General features: G+C 37.8%; 3 protein-coding genes across 4 annotated transcripts; 2 read left to right on the top strand and 1 right to left on the bottom strand.

The window, feature by feature from the left end:
• The first annotated feature begins 43 nt into the window (after positions 1 to 43).
• LOC111807679 (uncharacterized) lies at positions 44 to 5812 on the top strand. Of its 2 annotated transcripts, XM_023693502.2 has the most exons (14): positions 49 to 178; positions 550 to 598; positions 1043 to 1187; positions 1494 to 1717; positions 1803 to 1840; positions 1918 to 1997; positions 2286 to 2353; positions 3387 to 3702; positions 4007 to 4119; positions 4205 to 4270; positions 4861 to 4951; positions 5081 to 5148; positions 5305 to 5342; positions 5463 to 5812. In XM_023693502.2, exons 1-14 carry the CDS (start codon positions 153 to 155, stop codon positions 5650 to 5652), a joined length of 1512 nt encoding a protein of 503 aa, XP_023549270.2. In that variant the 5' UTR covers positions 49 to 152; the 3' UTR covers positions 5653 to 5812. The 2 variants fall into 2 exon arrangements, with proteins under 2 accessions (XP_023549271.2, XP_023549270.2); XM_023693503.2 differs by lacking the exon at positions 550 to 598 and having other exon boundaries at positions 44 to 178.
• A 683-nt stretch (positions 5813 to 6495) lies between these two features.
• Positions 6496 to 11920, top strand: LOC111807683 (tRNase Z TRZ3, mitochondrial). The gene is made up of 12 exons (XM_087128974.1): positions 6496 to 6947; positions 7091 to 7180; positions 7792 to 7836; positions 7935 to 7989; positions 8165 to 8208; positions 8322 to 8813; positions 8894 to 9159; positions 9244 to 9391; positions 9469 to 9519; positions 10155 to 10555; positions 10648 to 11314; positions 11492 to 11920. The coding sequence occupies exons 1-12, from the start codon at positions 6579 to 6581 to the stop codon at positions 11798 to 11800; spliced, it is 2937 nt and encodes a 978-aa protein (XP_086985100.1). The 5' UTR covers positions 6496 to 6578; the 3' UTR covers positions 11801 to 11920.
• Positions 11921 to 11945: 25 nt separating this feature from the next.
• On the bottom strand, positions 11946 to 14919 carry LOC111807682 (uncharacterized). Its single transcript, XM_023693508.2, has 4 exons — positions 14741 to 14919; positions 13298 to 13386; positions 13122 to 13219; positions 11946 to 12240 (listed from the first exon to the last, which is right to left on the bottom strand). The coding sequence occupies exons 1-4, from the start codon at positions 14748 to 14750 to the stop codon at positions 12156 to 12158; spliced, it is 282 nt and encodes a 93-aa protein (XP_023549276.2). The 5' UTR covers positions 14751 to 14919; the 3' UTR covers positions 11946 to 12155.
• Between the last annotated feature and the right edge of the window lie 562 nt (positions 14920 to 15481).

Raw genomic sequence — 15481 nt, 5'->3', positions numbered from 1 at the left:
CGATGCGTCCAATTATTACCAAAAAAGTAAAAAGTAAATAAAAAGAAAAGAGAAGGTTATTTATGTAAAAGTACCCACTGCGTGCGAATTCCTTTATCGTCCACTGTGCTGAATGCTCTCTGCAGTTGCGTTCGACAAGGCAGGGGTTGCGAATGATAGTTTGCAGGTCTCTTTTCAGGTATGATTCAGAAAAACTCTGTTTGGATTCAGAGAAATGTCTTACAAGCATGCTAGAAATCCTTGCCGTCCTTAATCTATAGTTCAAATTTTGTAATTCTACAGATTTCTTAACTTGCTGCTTGTCTAACAATGCCCGATTTTTGCCTTCATTTTCATCTATTGAAACAGAAAATAATCTATAATTCAGTGGAACTCTGCCCAATCAAATAGTTAAATCTCAATCGATTGATAGGAAGTGTTGATCGACTATATTTGACAAATTTTAGTTAATCAGAAACATCTAAACTCGATCAATGGATGAAACTTTTCGTTCAGTCTTTGAGAGATTCGTTATATAACTAAGTTTAATCTGCTGTGCTGTTTTTGTAGAGTCGAACGCTTCCTGAAATATACAAGTCCATTTGTCCCACAGCAGGCGGTAATCCATTCTGGAGATCATTATGTTAACTGTTAATTGAAGTTGTATTGATTTTCTGTTTCATCGAAGCATGGGAAAAAAAGTAATGATTGAATAGACCATAAGTTATCAATTTTGTGTTTTGGGTTTAGTGATGATTTAATATGTTATCAAAGAAAGATGGTTATGTCCAAATTCTTGTATTGTCATTCACTTCCCAATTAATATTGATAGTCACTTACTAACTGGCTCACAAGTGAGGTGAGTGTTAGAGAATATGAAAATGATTAGATATACCTTATCACATCAGCTCAAGTTTTAGAGTTGAATGGCGTTTTAATCGGATTAGACAACTATTGATGGAATGTGCACATATTGAAACGATGTTCTTCCTAATAAACTGGTAGTGGAATAGCTTCTACTCCTTATGTCGTTCTAGAACTGACTTCCATTCCAATGTGTCAGGGACTGTATACTTATAATGGTTGGAGCCTAAATGCGAATATGGCTAGTAAAAAAGAATTCCGGAGGGTTGCTGACCAGAAGAAAAAGCGCAAAACAATCACTCAAGCATGGAGACCAGTGTGTACTCAGGCCAGCCCTTCTGAGGGTAGGTTGGATTTATATTACAAAAGCATATAAGTCGTAGCTCTTAACTTTGGGACATCCAACGAGTTAGCGGGCTTCTATAGTTACCAAATTTAAGCTATTTGTTTACAGCAAAGGCATGGGTTTTGTTGTCCATCTTAAGTATAATAGTGAATATCTCCCAACTGGATTAAGTATTTTATGATGATCGATGCTGCACATTAGACGGTTGAATTAATTATGTATGTGGAGGACCTAATTTTCTTAAACTGAAGTAACCAACTTTTACAACCTCAATTTTGGTGGGTGATAATCGTTCTTGATGTAGATTTGCTGGTTAAGAATGATAGAGTTGAGTCAGAGGATGGAAGTCAAGTTCAAGAAATTCATACCAGTACTGTTAGTGCTCAAAATGTCGTAGAGGTGGCTGAAGAAATTAATGTGGTGACTGACCTAAGTGTTGGTTCAAGTGCGTTTCCAAATAAGGGTGAAGACACAAACTTGGAGGGTCAATCTGCGCCTTCCGGTGAGAAGTTTTCAGTGAAACTGGATGTAAGTGAGCATATGCTAAGTATCTTCATCAGATCAATTTCTTGAGTTTACTCTTCAATTTAGTCTTTTTATGTTTAATATGCAGGTAGGGAGCTCTCTAATTCGATTTGTCAGAGGGAAAGGGTAAATTTCATTTCTCAATATTTGGTCGTAATTTATGGTCAGGGTTCTCAATTGATTTTCCATCTATTGTTCCACAGTGGATCTACACAGGAAAAAATTGAAGAAGAGATGGGAGTCAAGATTGTGATTCCATCATCTAAGAAGGAAGAATTTGTTGGTAAGATTTCAGAATTTGGTACATTTCATTTAGCTTAATTACAAAAAATAACATCTAGTTTATTTTTAGTTCCGCTTTCTTTTTTAAAATACAAACTGTGCTTTTTAATTCTCTCGTGGAGGGCTTTTCTGATCAAATTGCTCAATTTAGTTGTTTTAAAGTTCAATTTTCTCTGTCCCAACAAGGCTAAATTAAAAATCTTGTCATATATATAGTTTTGTTATTCTATCTTGAATAGATATCTGATATTGATCTTTTGAATAAACTCTGTTTTATTAATTATTACAGTTATTGAAGGTAATTCAGTTGATAGTGTAACCAAAGCTTCAGAAAAAATACAATCAATAATTGACGAGGCAAGTTGTCCACTTTTATGTTTGTTTTAGAAAATATATTATGCTCAGTTGTTCCAATTTTATACTTCATTTTCTGACCTTTTTATATGAGTTGATGTTAATGGTGTTTTTTTTAACCAAAAGATGAAGCTTTTCACTGAAAAAATGGAAAGAGAATCACGCTAAAATGACTCAAATTTAAAAAATGAGTGAATGTAAAAACAAAATAGAATTACCTAGAAAATATAAACGCAATCCAAATTAAACAAATGTCTTGAGGAGGGAAACCAATAAAATGATTGGGTAAAGAACACCGTGCAGAAGCTTTAGGACTAGCTGAATCAAAGCGAACCAGCCAAAGAGAAAGATTGCTCTCGAAAATCATAGAAAATGCTCTGACCAAATAACCAAAAAGCTTTGACTACATAAACCCATAAAAAAACTGATTTTGATGGCAAAGATAATCTGAAAGGGAGCTGAAGAACAATAATCTTTGAGATAATTCAGAAAATCTTCTTGAGAGAAAAAACCAGAGTTCCATTGAGGAAACAACAAGGTTCTGCATTCCACTTGATGTTACAAGGAAACTCCTCTTTCCACAATAAAAACCAAAGAAACCGTTTGAAAGCCTAACCATTACCAGTGTGATTAAATACGGAAGCTGCATCATCAGCAACCTTCGAAGTCTTCTCATTCACCGAAGGGAGGCAATTCTTCACATCATGAGGTTCGTTAACGCTCTTGGCATGCACAAACAGTTCATTTACCAACAAATTAATTGCCTTGAATAACTTTCCTGCCACTGAAGATTCATTAGCAATTTTCACAGCAGGAGGCTCTGGTGTTGGTTCGATGAGAGTCCATTTTCTTTTTCCTTTTTTTTTTTCCCTTGTTCTTGTTTTCTTAAAGCATTTTCTTTCTGTAATATTTCTTCTTTTGTGGTTCTGATGAATCTACAGATCTTGGGACATTGTTCTCGAACTTTTCCTTTTCTTCTTTTTACTAGTATTGTAGAATGCACAGTTGATCATTTTTTTGTTACATTGAAATGCAGGCAATTAAAAGCCCGAGTCTTGATTACTCGCATTTTGTGTCCCTCCCTCTGGCTATACACCCTGAATTAGTCGAGAAGCTTATTAATTTCCAGAACTCTATACTAGGAAGTTCTGAGTCTTGTTTAGATGAGGCGGAGGACAGCGATACTAATGAAGATAATACAGACAATGAAGTTGAGGTTCAAGATACTGTTAAAGAACCAGATGTTGCAGTTGAACTTAAAGTGGATGATAAACAGGAGCATGTCAAAGTGAACATAAATATACCTGTCGTCAGTTATCCTCCTAAAGCTTCAAAGACTAATACACCATCTGGTATGATAACTACTGAACATAGTAAAGGTCCAAAAACATGTATTTCACATAGATCTATAGGAACTGCCCAATTTTTAAACATGACAGTGAGTATATTTCCATCTTTATTCATTCTTTCCACATCGAATCTATTATTCCGTAAAGAGATCCTGGCTTGCAGATGTCAACTCACCTCTTGTGTTTAACACATGGTCAACTGTATGTTTTGTTTTGGTTTCTTTTTTCTTCTTTTTTAATTCTTTTAGGAAAGTGCTAATCTCATTTTTCTTCTAAGAACTTTTCTGATTTACATTTCTCTTGACAGACTTGGGAATTGACAAATCAGTATTTATAAAACCTAAAACATTTCACCTGACGGTACTTATGTTGAAGTTGTGGAACAAGGAGCGGGTAGATGCTGCTTCTGAAGTTTTGAGGGTGATTAAACTTACTAGCTGGATATTTATACTTACTAGCTAGACATTTGTGCAGCATAAATGTGATGACACATCTTTTCTTTCAGGGTATCTCCACTAAAATAATGGATGCCTTGGATAATAGGCCAGTACTAGTTAAGCTCAAGGGATTGGTGAGTTCTCTTAAATTCAACCATCAAATCTTTTGTGATTTTTTATTGATTATTGAGAGACACCACTTCCCATGTAAGTACTAGTTCAATCATAACTGCCGTCTACTCAGGATCAATTCATCTTTCAAACTGATTAGAAATATCTATATTTTTGTTAGAATCTTGTAGCAACAAGTTACTAGATAAAGAAAGTGGTGTAATTAATGATGACAATTAATAATTTATCTCCATACTTCGCGTTATTTTGGCAAACTAATCTGTATGCATCTTTTGAAAGTTTCCTGAAGTTTAGTTGATAACGTGTAGTATTGATGTCTGAGTAAGACCTGGATGTAGTCGTTATGTGTACAAGGCTTGTAGTTTTGAACTCAAATCTCCTTGGTGTCACCTAATTGTAATATTTAAATATGACATTAGTTTCTTGATTAAGAAATGTTCTAGGCGACTTGCATTTTTTCATTGTATCAACGTAGCTGACTGTCCATCAAAGCACCACCCCTCTACGTAGTTTTGTTTAAAAAGGAAAATTGTGTTTCTACAGTATGGAAGTTCCAAATATTTGACTCCCAATAATGATTGTGTCATATCAGGATTGTATGAGAGGTTCTTTGGCCAAAGCTCGTGTTCTCTATGCTCCCGTGGAAGAACTTGACGATGAAGGAAGACTGTTACGTGCCTGTCGTATCCATTTTATAGTTTCATCTAAAAGATTATCTTATGTATGAAAATGATTCCCGCTGATTCCTTTTCGTTCCAGTTTTTAAAAGTAATTAAAAGAAATTTACCTTTGAGTTTCTTGAGCGTTTTTAGAAGTCATTGTCGATGCGTTTGCTGAAGCTGGACTTGTTCTGGAGAAAGATGCAAAACAGAAGTTAAAGGTACGCTAACAACTTCTAATCCTCTTTATTCCAAGTCAAAATTCAAATATCAAAATGTTTTGTTCGTTACTTCGCAATTTAATTCGATCCAACAATGTGATCTTCTGATGTACCTTTACTTACAAGAGTTCTTTTTTCCTCATTCTCAATATTCAGTTGCACGCTACTGTTATGAATGCAAGACATAGGAAAAGGTACACTATTTCATTCAACTCTTCTCTCTAGTTCCTTCCATGTGCAAATCTCTGTTTAGAATCCTGAATTGTTTGATTTCTCTCTGTCGCGGTTGATGTTACGACACCGCGATGCTTCAGAAATAAAAGGAAAAAGAAGTTCGATTCGTTCGACACTCGTGAAATTTTCAAGCAGTATGGGTCAGAGGAGTGGGGTGTGTATCATATCCGGGAAGCTCATCTCTCTCAAAGATATGCATTTGATGAAAACGGATACTACCATTGCTGCGCTTCCATTCCTTTCCCTGATGAACAAATGCAAGTTGAGTGATCATTACCTGTAAACTAAGCTCCAAGCAGAATCTTCAAGTTATTAGGATTTCTTCTGTTTGTAGAATTTAGCTATGTAGTTATTTCAACTTGGTTCTTCTTCAATACTTCTTTTCTGACAAAGTTATGAGTATTTTTATTAATTTAACAGAAATTTCGAATGTCAGAGAACGTCAAATCCATCATCCTCGTGGTCATCGAAATTGGGGAACTCACATAAGGCTCATACAACTCAATATTGGAATCCACACCGTTATGTTTCTATTGTACGACTGATCAAATGAAATCAAGAGACCTTAATGGATAGCTAACTCATACATACTATAGGTAACTTTTCCACAAATACGTTTTACATCACCCTATAGTGACCATAGTAATAATTATGAACAACAAACGTGCCATTGACGTCAATTAGTTATCCCCACCTAAAGGTGGATATGGTGGTGATTGCAAATAATCAACGTCCAACCACCACTAATTAGTTATCACCCCTTGAAGGTGACTACGGTAGTGATCATAAATACCAATTAGTTGTCACCATCTAAAGGTGACTATGGTCGTGAACGTGAATAATCAACGTGCAGTCACCACCGATTAGTATCATCACGAAGATGGTTACGGTGTTAATTACGAAATATTATCATATGTTATAAACACATGTTCCACAACACATCATAACTCATATATTAAGCAACTATACAACCTTTAGTCGAATTATAATATTAGCTATAAAAAAAAAAGTTTAAGATGAGATAATTAAAATTAGTGGGCTTTACGAATGACCTAAAACCCTAATTAGTGGGCCTTCACATGGAGTTGATAATGGGGCCGACGGATCCGTACATATCTCTCCTCCCTTCTCCTAGAATCCTGCTTAAACCTCTCTCAATGATTCCCACCCTGTAAATAAGGCCCTGAGATTACACAATGCCATTGCCGCACCTTTCAACTCTTCGCTTCCTCTTCCTCTCTTCTTTCCCCGCTCTCTCTCCTTCGAAATTCCCTTCCTTCTGCTCTCCCAAATCCCGTTCTATCTTCACCGTTCTCGCCGCTTCCTCCCCAAAACGCCGCCGCAGCGGTGCCCCCCCTTCGCAAAGTTTCAATCGGAGAAACAATAGTAGTTTGAGAGAGAGCAAAGGGAAAGAGAAATCGGTGGCTATGGAGGAGGCTGAGGCTGCGTCTTTTGGGTTTAACAAGAGGAGGGCCGAGGGCAGAGATAAAGGTGATTTGGCCAAGAAGAATCTCCAGCTTAAAGTTAGGAGGTTGAACCCGGTTAATACGATTGCTTATGTCCAGGTTGAATTTGGTTTGCTTTTTTTTTTTTTTTTCTTTTTTTTTTTTTTTTTTGAGTTATTGGTTTTGGTTTTTGAATTGGGTTTCATTTTAACAGTTCATTGAAGTTCCATTTGAATCTTATTTGATACCTTATTCTTGTGTAGATACTAGGAACTGGAATGGACACTCAAGATACGTCGCCTTCGGTCTTGCTTTTCTTCGATAAACAGAGATTTATTTTTAATGCTGGAGAGGTAACTAGGGTCTGTTAATTTATCTACCCAAGTTTTCTTCGTATTTTTTCAGAGAACTGATGCTTTTCATACCGTGTTCTAACTTCAAACTTGTCACGTCTGCTAAACATTGAACTCCTTCACTGCCTTCTTTAGTTTTTCCTGATCGTTAAACGATTTGAATGATGTTCATGAGATTATTCTCATCAAAGTTACAGTAGTCACGCTTACATTACGTTTGTATTTGACTCCAGAGATCTATTGTCTCTATTGGGTACACCCTTTCTTCTCCTCCCTCAGCCTGACTTCGCCCTTTCTCTCTATTTTCTTGCAATGCTGGCTGTTCGCCTTTAGTTAGAAGTAGAAGTAGAAGGCGCCCTTTGCCTCACAATGAAGAAAAAGTACATAACGGGGGGACTTGTGAAAGTCATGAGTGAGAAAGAAAAACTTGGTTACGGGAACCGAAGGTGCCGATTTGAAGCTAGACCTAAAAAAGTTGATTCCTACCTCTTCCTGTCTATGTTAGCTAAATGGTTATAGTTTTATGGTTATTCATTTTACATCATTGGGTACTATGTATTTTGAGACTTCCTGTTGAACTGTTAAAACATTCTATGTCATTGACACTACAGGGGTTGCAACGATTCTGCACGGAACATAAGATTAAGTTATCGAAGGTATTCTATTCTAAAAGGTTTATCCTTTCTCTTGAATTTCAGGTTTACTCTTCTCTAACTGATTCTGAACCTTGGTAATTTATCTGCTCTTCCTCTAGATAGATCACATATTCCTTTCCCGCGTCTGTTCAGAGACTGCTGGTGGACTTCCTGGTACGTCTCTTGGTTGATTGGATATGGTTATGATGTTGGACTTTTTTCGAATAGCTCTTGTGATTCTATTGGATTATTTACGATTGAAGTTCACATTACTAAGTTTGAATTTGAGACATTTCCATTCCTTGCATATATGAGTTAGACAGCCTAAGCTTTATAATTTAACTTGCAGGATTGCTGCTGACTCTAGCTGGCATTGGAGAAGCCGGAATGTCTGTGAGTATAAGATTTACTTAATACACTATCAAAATATTCTAGTCTAAATAATTTTAAATGAACAAGCTGTTTTGTTTGTTCTAACTTATACTGTAGTTGCTACTCATATGAAGGTCAATGTCTGGGGTCCTTCTGATTTGAAGTATTTAGTCGATGCAATGAAGTCTTTCATACCAAATGCTGCCATGGTTCACACACGGAGCTTTGGACCTGCACTTAGTTCTGACGTAGATGCAGCCCATGAATTGAGTAAGTTTTGTGATCCCATTGTCCTTGTTGACGATGAGGTGGTCAAGATATCAGCAATTTTGGTACATCCAAGTTCAAATAGAGGGTTCCAGCCCTTCAGTGAGGATGACATGGGCCAATCGAACAGGAGTCAAGAAGAGAGAAGAAACCATGATTCTGAAGCTAGAAGTTCAACAAGCAAATCTTCATCTGCAGTAAAGCCAGGTGACATGTCTGTAGTGTATGTATGTGAACTTCCTGAAATTAAGGGGAAGTTTGATCCATCAAAAGCAGCTTCTTTTGGTCTTAAACCTGGGCCAAAATATCGCGAATTACAACTTGGAAATTCAGTGATGTCAGATCGCCAAAAGATCATGGTAGGATTAGTAGCTATGCCCCTTTACTGCTATAACGTATCAAATGCTGTGTATTAATCCATTGGTTTCAATTGACTTAGGTTCATCCAAGTGATGTCCTTGGCCCCTCAGTTCCTGGTCCAGTTGTGTTACTTGTTGATTGTCCAACAGAAGCTCATGTGTTAGAGTTAATGTCCTTGCAATCTCTGAAAACTTATTATGAAGACTTGAGCGATCAGACCGAAACTGGTAAGGTGGTAACATGTGTTATTCATCTAAGTCCTACATCCATCCTTGGTAGTCCTAATTACCAGAAATGGGTGAAAAGATTTGGGTCATCTCAGCACATCATGGCCGGGCACGATAGGTGAGTCTCTTTTCTCCTAACATGGGTCTGCAGCTCTTGCTTGCAGATGTAGAAAATTCCCAGTTTCACATGATTTTTCTGCAGGAAGAACGTTTCAGTTCCAATTCTAAAATCCAGCGCAAAAATTGCTGCAAGGCTTAATCATTTGTGCCCTCAGTTATTTCCAGCCCCAGGCTTTTCGTCCCCTCAGCAGCTTACTTTCCCAGGATCAGATTCCTGTGCTTCAACTGAGGTTTGTCACAATGTCTTTGGTCGTTTTAGAGTTTCTCTAGCTGTAAACTAACTTCGCCATTGACCTTCCTTCACCAGATCGAAGTTTCAGATCATTACAAAAGCACATTAGCTGAAAATCTTCTTAAGGTATGAGACGATGGATTAACTAAGTGTGTTGTGTTTACTATTGACTGAAGATTAGCATGGTACATCTGTGAAACTGCTGTTGATTTTTTGGTTATTTTTAACTCTAAACATGTGTGCTTGTAGTCAAGGTCCCATCACACTGACACTGTAGCAGTAGTAGAACGAAACACTATGTATTACATCAAGTTAGTAGACCAGTGATAGAGAATTTTTTTTCATTGGGTGTTTGTTAGCATATTTATATAGTATGCATCGACAATTCAGAAGGTCTGTTAAGTGGTAAAAGGACAATTTGATAAGAAACCACAGTTGTTCTTTAGGTTGACATATGAGATATGCTTGCCGTCCATGGACTTATCCTTTGTTTCTTGTCCTTCATCCACTCTTTATGCATGGTGATTCTGGTGTGCTGTATGTCTGAATGTTGGACGACAAGATTTTCGACTTAGTGATACAACTTCTTTAACATTAATGTTGATTGTGAAACAGTTTACTTTGCGCCGCTATCCTTTTTTTCTTGTCCTCCATCAACTCGTTATGCATAGTGATTCTGGTGTGCTGTGTCTGAATGTTGGACGACAAGTTTTCGGCTTAGTCATACGACTTCTTTAACATTAATGTTGATTGTGAAACAGTTTACTTTGCGCCCCTATGCGCAACTTGGATTCGATCGATCTAGTATTCCTAGTCAGGAATCTCTGTCAGAGGTTATTAATGGGCTGCATTCTGACATACCAGAAATTTTGGATGCTGTTCATCATGTTAGTCAGCTTTGGAGTGGTTCTGCTGGAACAAATGCGAATATTCATGTTGAAGATTCCCATACAATGGTTGAAGAGCCATGGCTCAATGAGAATAATGTTCCAAGTTGTCTGGAAAATATTAGGAGAGATGACTTGGAAATTGTTCTTCTTGGTACAGGGTCGTCCCAGCCATCCAAGTACAGAAATGTCAGTTCTATTTACATTAATCTTTTCTCGAAAGGAAGTATGCTCCTAGATTGCGGTGAAGGAACGTTGGGTCAGCTTAAAAGAAGGTAATTGTCGTTGCGCTTTCTTCAGGTTCGTTTCGCGTAATTCAATTTCTGTTCCTTCTAACATGTAGCCATTGTTACAAATTAACTTACAGATATGGAATTGAGGGTGCTGATGCTGCTGTGAGGGGCCTAAGATGTATTTGGATTTCTCACATCCATGCAGATCATCACACAGGACTGACCAGAATACTAGCTTTACGGAGGGATCTGTTGCGGGAAGTTCCCCACGAACCTGTACTAGTAATCGGGCCAAGACAGCTCAAGAGATATTTGGATGCATACCAAATATTAGAAGATTTAGATATGCAGTTCCTTGATTGTAAGTACACAACACAAGCTTCATTGGAAGCTTTTCAGAAAGTTGCAACAGAAATTGATAATTCACCCTTAGAAGGTCCCATCAGTTCCACAGACGGAAACAGCATAGATGGAGGCAAGAAACCCGTGTCAAGTTTATTCGTTAGGGGATCTCGTATGCAGAGCTACCGGAAGGGTCCTAGTAGTCCAATTGATATCAATGCAGCCATGCCACTTCTTAAATACATGAATAAAGTTCTGAATGAAGCTGGTCTGGAAGCTTTAATCAGCTTCCCAGTTGTGCACTGTCCACAGTCTTATGGTGTAATCTTAAAGGCGGCTGAAAGGGTTAACTTGGATGGAAAAGTGATTCCTGGGTGGAAGATTGTTTACTCGGGTGACACTCGGCCCTGTCCCGAGCTGATGGAAGCATCTCGTGGTGCGACGGTTCTTATACACGAGGCAAGTTTTAGAACACCTGCATTGAAATTTTGCTATATTTACAGTAATTACTTTCTATTTGTTCCTTTTTCATCCTCATTCTAGCAGATATATGATGCTGTTATCAAATCTTTCTGCAAGAACATGGTAAGAGGACGGAATAACACCTTATAACAAGTTTTTATGGTCTTGTTACAGGCCACTTTTGAGGACAGCTTGATGGATGAGGCCGTGGCTAAAAACCACAGCACAACTTCGGAAGCTGTAGACATCGGGAACTCGGCCGGAGCGTATCGAATTGTCCTTACACACTTCAGTCAAAGATACCCTAAAATTCCAGTGATCGAAGAGAGACACATGCACAAAACCTGCATTGCATTTGACTTGATGAGTGTTAATGTTGCAGATTTGTTAGTACTACCTAAGGTTCTTCCCTACTTGAAACTCCTTTTCAGAAATGAGATGATGGTAGACGAATCTGATGATATTGTCACTTTGGAGGCTTAAGACAGTTAGGAGGTAACATTTAGTTTTCCTGATCCATTGTTTTGAAGATGAATATTTAGTTGTAATTTAAGTCACTGTTTTTGCTCATGGAATGAGCCAAATATAGTTGAAATGCAACCACCTGCAACTTTGTTCACTAATCAAATTTAAAAAACTGTTGAAAAGTTACTCTCAATATTGAAAAATTGATAAGAACATATGAGATGTACGCAAGGAGTTAAAGAGGCACTGTTATGAAGGACAATACATTAAGAAAAATCACATATCCTTCCTTCAAAGCGTGTTATAGAAGGGTTGGTTGATGATATAACTTGAACAAGTGAGTAAACGGTTCTGTGGCCGAACAATTTTAGACTTATTCCAATTTATCACCAGAGAGACTGGCCTGGCTCGAAGTCCCAAATCCCAGTTCCGTCATGTCTTGTTTTGCCATTAAATTCCTGCAAGAATCCAATGAAATGACATGAAATACTCATACAGTTGAGCTACTTAAAATAAAGTTGAAACAAATCCACCATTTGATTAGGAGTCAAAACAAAGCGGTGCAAATTTTCTGAGAATCAATTATTGTAACTCAAAATAATTCAGGTGGCAGTGAAGGAAAAGAAATGAAACATAGTGGAACTGTAACTCAAAGAGGAAGAAGAGAGCCATCATAGACGAGAAAGTAAAGGTCGAATTAGCTTGATTCCAATCCAGTTACCTTCTCATTTGCACTTGACAAATGTATCCTAAGTTCAAACCGAAATCATAAAAGAAATTGTCTCCAAACCCATTTGCTTAATAAAAGAAATGTATCCCAAGTTCAAACTGAAATCATAAACCGAAATCAATGGGCATAATATTACTTCAACTGGTTCTAAAGCATTTGCAATTTCCTAAATACGTTGAACTTACCCTGAGGGACTATAAAGCGAGGGAGGGTGTAGAATTGGTTAGAAAAGAAAGGAAAGGTCCATTCCAAGTTTTCAGGGCATATGAAGTTAGTAGGTACATAACCGAGCTAGAGAAAGAAGGGAAAGTTGGCATTTTTAGTTAGGAATTTGGTCAGCTGACGCTCTAGAAACTGCAGGCCTCTGAAAAGCTTGATTTTTGTGTTTATGATGGCCACCCTAATTCCTCTACTAGGGACTATTAGCATAATTTATTTTGAAAAGATAAAAACTTTTAAATACTTGACCATGCACCACCATGAAGGATGACTAATACGATTATAATAAGCAACCCAGGTTCTCGCAAACAAAAAGTTTATGAATCTTAAATAAGAAAGCAAAGCTACTTTTGTTATACAAAAGATGATATAAAAAGTCAAGAATCTTACTTTTCCATACGACATTCAAGGTATTTTTTCGATAAGTGCCTGCATTTTTCGGATTGGTGACCAGAGGTTTTAAGACAATTGAGGTATTCTTTCTTCTCCTGCAATAAAGCTCATGCATCATGAAACAAGAAAAGAACACAAAGATTCCTTGAAAAAATATTCCAAAAAGGAAATACTTGGTCGCAGAGGTGCATATGATCCAAAGGGAAGACTCCTTTCTCTGGGGGTACGGGTCTCAATCCTCTATTCCCTCCAAATGAACCACCTGCAAAGGATCACTAAAGATCTCACGAAATCAAATTAGCTGAAAAAGAAACCATACCATTCTATGTGACGTTCTTTTTAAGTATAAACCGGTTCTCCTCTTTTGCACCACCAAAGCATTCTAAGCTTTTAATTATGACTTTTCTTGGTACAGTCCCTCCCCCGAACACAAATTTAGGTAATAGAATAATCAGTTGTTAGGAATCACAAATCTTCACAATGGTACGATATTGTCCACTTTGAGCACTTTTGGTTTCCCCAAAAGGCCTCGTACCAATGGAGATAGTGTCATTTACTTATAAACTCATGATCTTCCTCTTAATTAGCCAATGTGGGACTACTCTTAATAATCCTCAACAAAAGTGTCATTTGATATCCTCAACAAAAGTGTCTACCCCATTTTCAGTGTAAGAAATGGTTCTCAGGATTCATATATTGTAAAACACAATCCAAACCACATTCTAATTGACAACCTCCATTCTATCCATTAAAACTCAAAGAAGAAAGAATATCGCAAAGATAAGCTAACTAGTGTTTCCGGGTTCACTCGTTCCAAGTAATATGCATATCACTCACAAAGCTAAACGTAATGTGCACGTAAGAATCAATTTTAACCAGCTCTTTGTTCCTTTGCAGATCATAAAACTTACAGTAAGATATTAGATGCAAATGATGGCAATCACTGCCTGAGATACAAAGCTATACTAAGAAACAAGAACTAAATCGAAATTATTCAGAGCCCCATTAAGAATGATAGCTACCAGTCATTTATAAGCATCTTAAAAATCTGGTGAACATGTTTAAGAAACTGACAACTCTCTACAGGATTGGTGGTACGCGAAAGAACATGCATCTTCTTTTTCAATGCATTCTCTATAGTCATCAAGTAATTCAAGTCATTCTACATTGAAGAATATGCTCTATTAATAGACATGTAAAACACCACCATCAACCCACCTAACTTCGAAGTTTCAATGTTCAAAGTTCCACCCATCTGATAGGTAGAACCACACCGGAATTAAAAGGATGCAATAGAAAGCTCCCCATCACACAAATTGCTGAAGAACCATTCATAGGATTCAATCAATTGATAGAAACTCCTTATTTAGAAGTGAAATTCTGCAAATCTTTTCATTTTCCAAACGAGTTTGAGGTCCAAAAAAGGCTAAAACACGAGCTCTTTGAACAATCGGTCACTTACCCGAACCTTATGAATTTAACAGCAAGAATCGAGATCCTACTCCCTCAACCATTCGAATCCTCTCCTCGCAATTAACATAAGTTCAACCAAAAAAGAAAAGAAAAGAAAAAGGAAAACATGCTTATGTTTGTAACCATCGGGATTCGTAGAGTACCTGCACTCATTGTGGAAATTCCTGAAAGCTCGATATAGAAATTTTCATTTGAATCATACGGACCGCCAAGTCGCGAACTAGATCGATTGACCGTCGCCGGTGATATGCTAGTGGATCGAGATAAACTACTCTGAAGCCAGCCGGAAAAGAATCAGAGACGAAATTCTGTAGCTGCATGACATGAAAAAGTCCAGGCCAATTCCACAATTTGCGAATTCGGCCCAGATTAATACCTGGGCCAACGCCGGGGATTCGGCAAAGCCCAACTGAAAAAGTCCAGCCCAGTCCCAATTTGCTAATTTGGCCCAGATAAATAACTGGGCCGACATCGGAGCTTTTGCAAGGCCCAACTGAAAAGGTCCAGCCCAATTCCATAATTTGCTAACTCGGCCCAGATTCATAACTGGGCCGACGCCGGGGATTTTGCAAGGCCCAATCAAAAAGGTCCAGCCCAATTCCACAATTTGCTAATTCGGCCCAGATTCATAACTGGGCCGACGCCGGGGATTTTGCAAGGCCCAATCGAAAAGGTCCAGCCCATTTCCACAATTTGCTAATTCGGCATAGATTCATAACTGGGCCGACGCCGGGGATTTTGCAAGGCCCAATCAAAAAGGTCCAGCCCATTTCCACAATTTGCTACTTCGGCCCAGATTAATAACTGGGCCGACATGGGGGATTTTTCAAGGCTCAACCGAAAAAGTCCAGCCTAATTGCACAATTTAATAATTCGGCCCAGAT

Source organism: Cucurbita pepo, chromosome 12 (genome assembly GCF_057944985.1).
Source record: "Cucurbita pepo subsp. pepo isolate OVF chromosome 12, ASM5794498v1, whole genome shotgun sequence".
In the NCBI taxonomy this organism is placed as follows: domain Eukaryota; kingdom Viridiplantae; phylum Streptophyta; class Magnoliopsida; order Cucurbitales; family Cucurbitaceae; genus Cucurbita; species Cucurbita pepo.
Note: the sequence above shows the minus strand (reverse complement) of the source record. Positions and strands in the feature narration are given on the sequence as shown.

Excerpts from the sequence above, each read along its gene's own strand:
- LOC111807679 (XM_023693502.2), top strand. The coding sequence starts at position 153 with ATGATAGTTTGCAGGTCTCTTTTCAG. Across the intron at positions 1,998-2,285 it reads TAAGAAGGAAGAATTTGTTG|TTATTGAAGGTAATTCAGTT; the intron begins GTAAGATTTCAG and ends TAATTATTACAG. Across the intron at positions 4,120-4,204 it reads CTGCTTCTGAAGTTTTGAGG|GGTATCTCCACTAAAATAAT; the intron begins GTGATTAAACTT and ends CTTTTCTTTCAG.
- LOC111807683 (XM_087128974.1), top strand. The coding sequence starts at position 6,579 with ATGCCATTGCCGCACCTTTCAACTCTTCGCTTCCTCTTCCTCTCTTCT. Across the intron at positions 9,520-10,154 it reads TAGCTGAAAATCTTCTTAAG|TTTACTTTGCGCCCCTATGC; the intron begins GTATGAGACGAT and ends ATTGTGAAACAG. Across the intron at positions 11,315-11,491 it reads CGACGGTTCTTATACACGAG|GCCACTTTTGAGGACAGCTT; the intron begins GCAAGTTTTAGA and ends GTCTTGTTACAG.
- LOC111807682 (XM_023693508.2), bottom strand. Across the intron at positions 13,220-13,297 it reads ATATGCACCTCTGCGACCAA|GAGAAGAAAGAATACCTCAA; the intron begins GTATTTCCTTTT and ends GCTTTATTGCAG. Across the intron at positions 12,241-13,121 it reads CTTGAATGTCGTATGGAAAA|GAATTTAATGGCAAAACAAG; the intron begins GTAAGATTCTTG and ends GGATTCTTGCAG.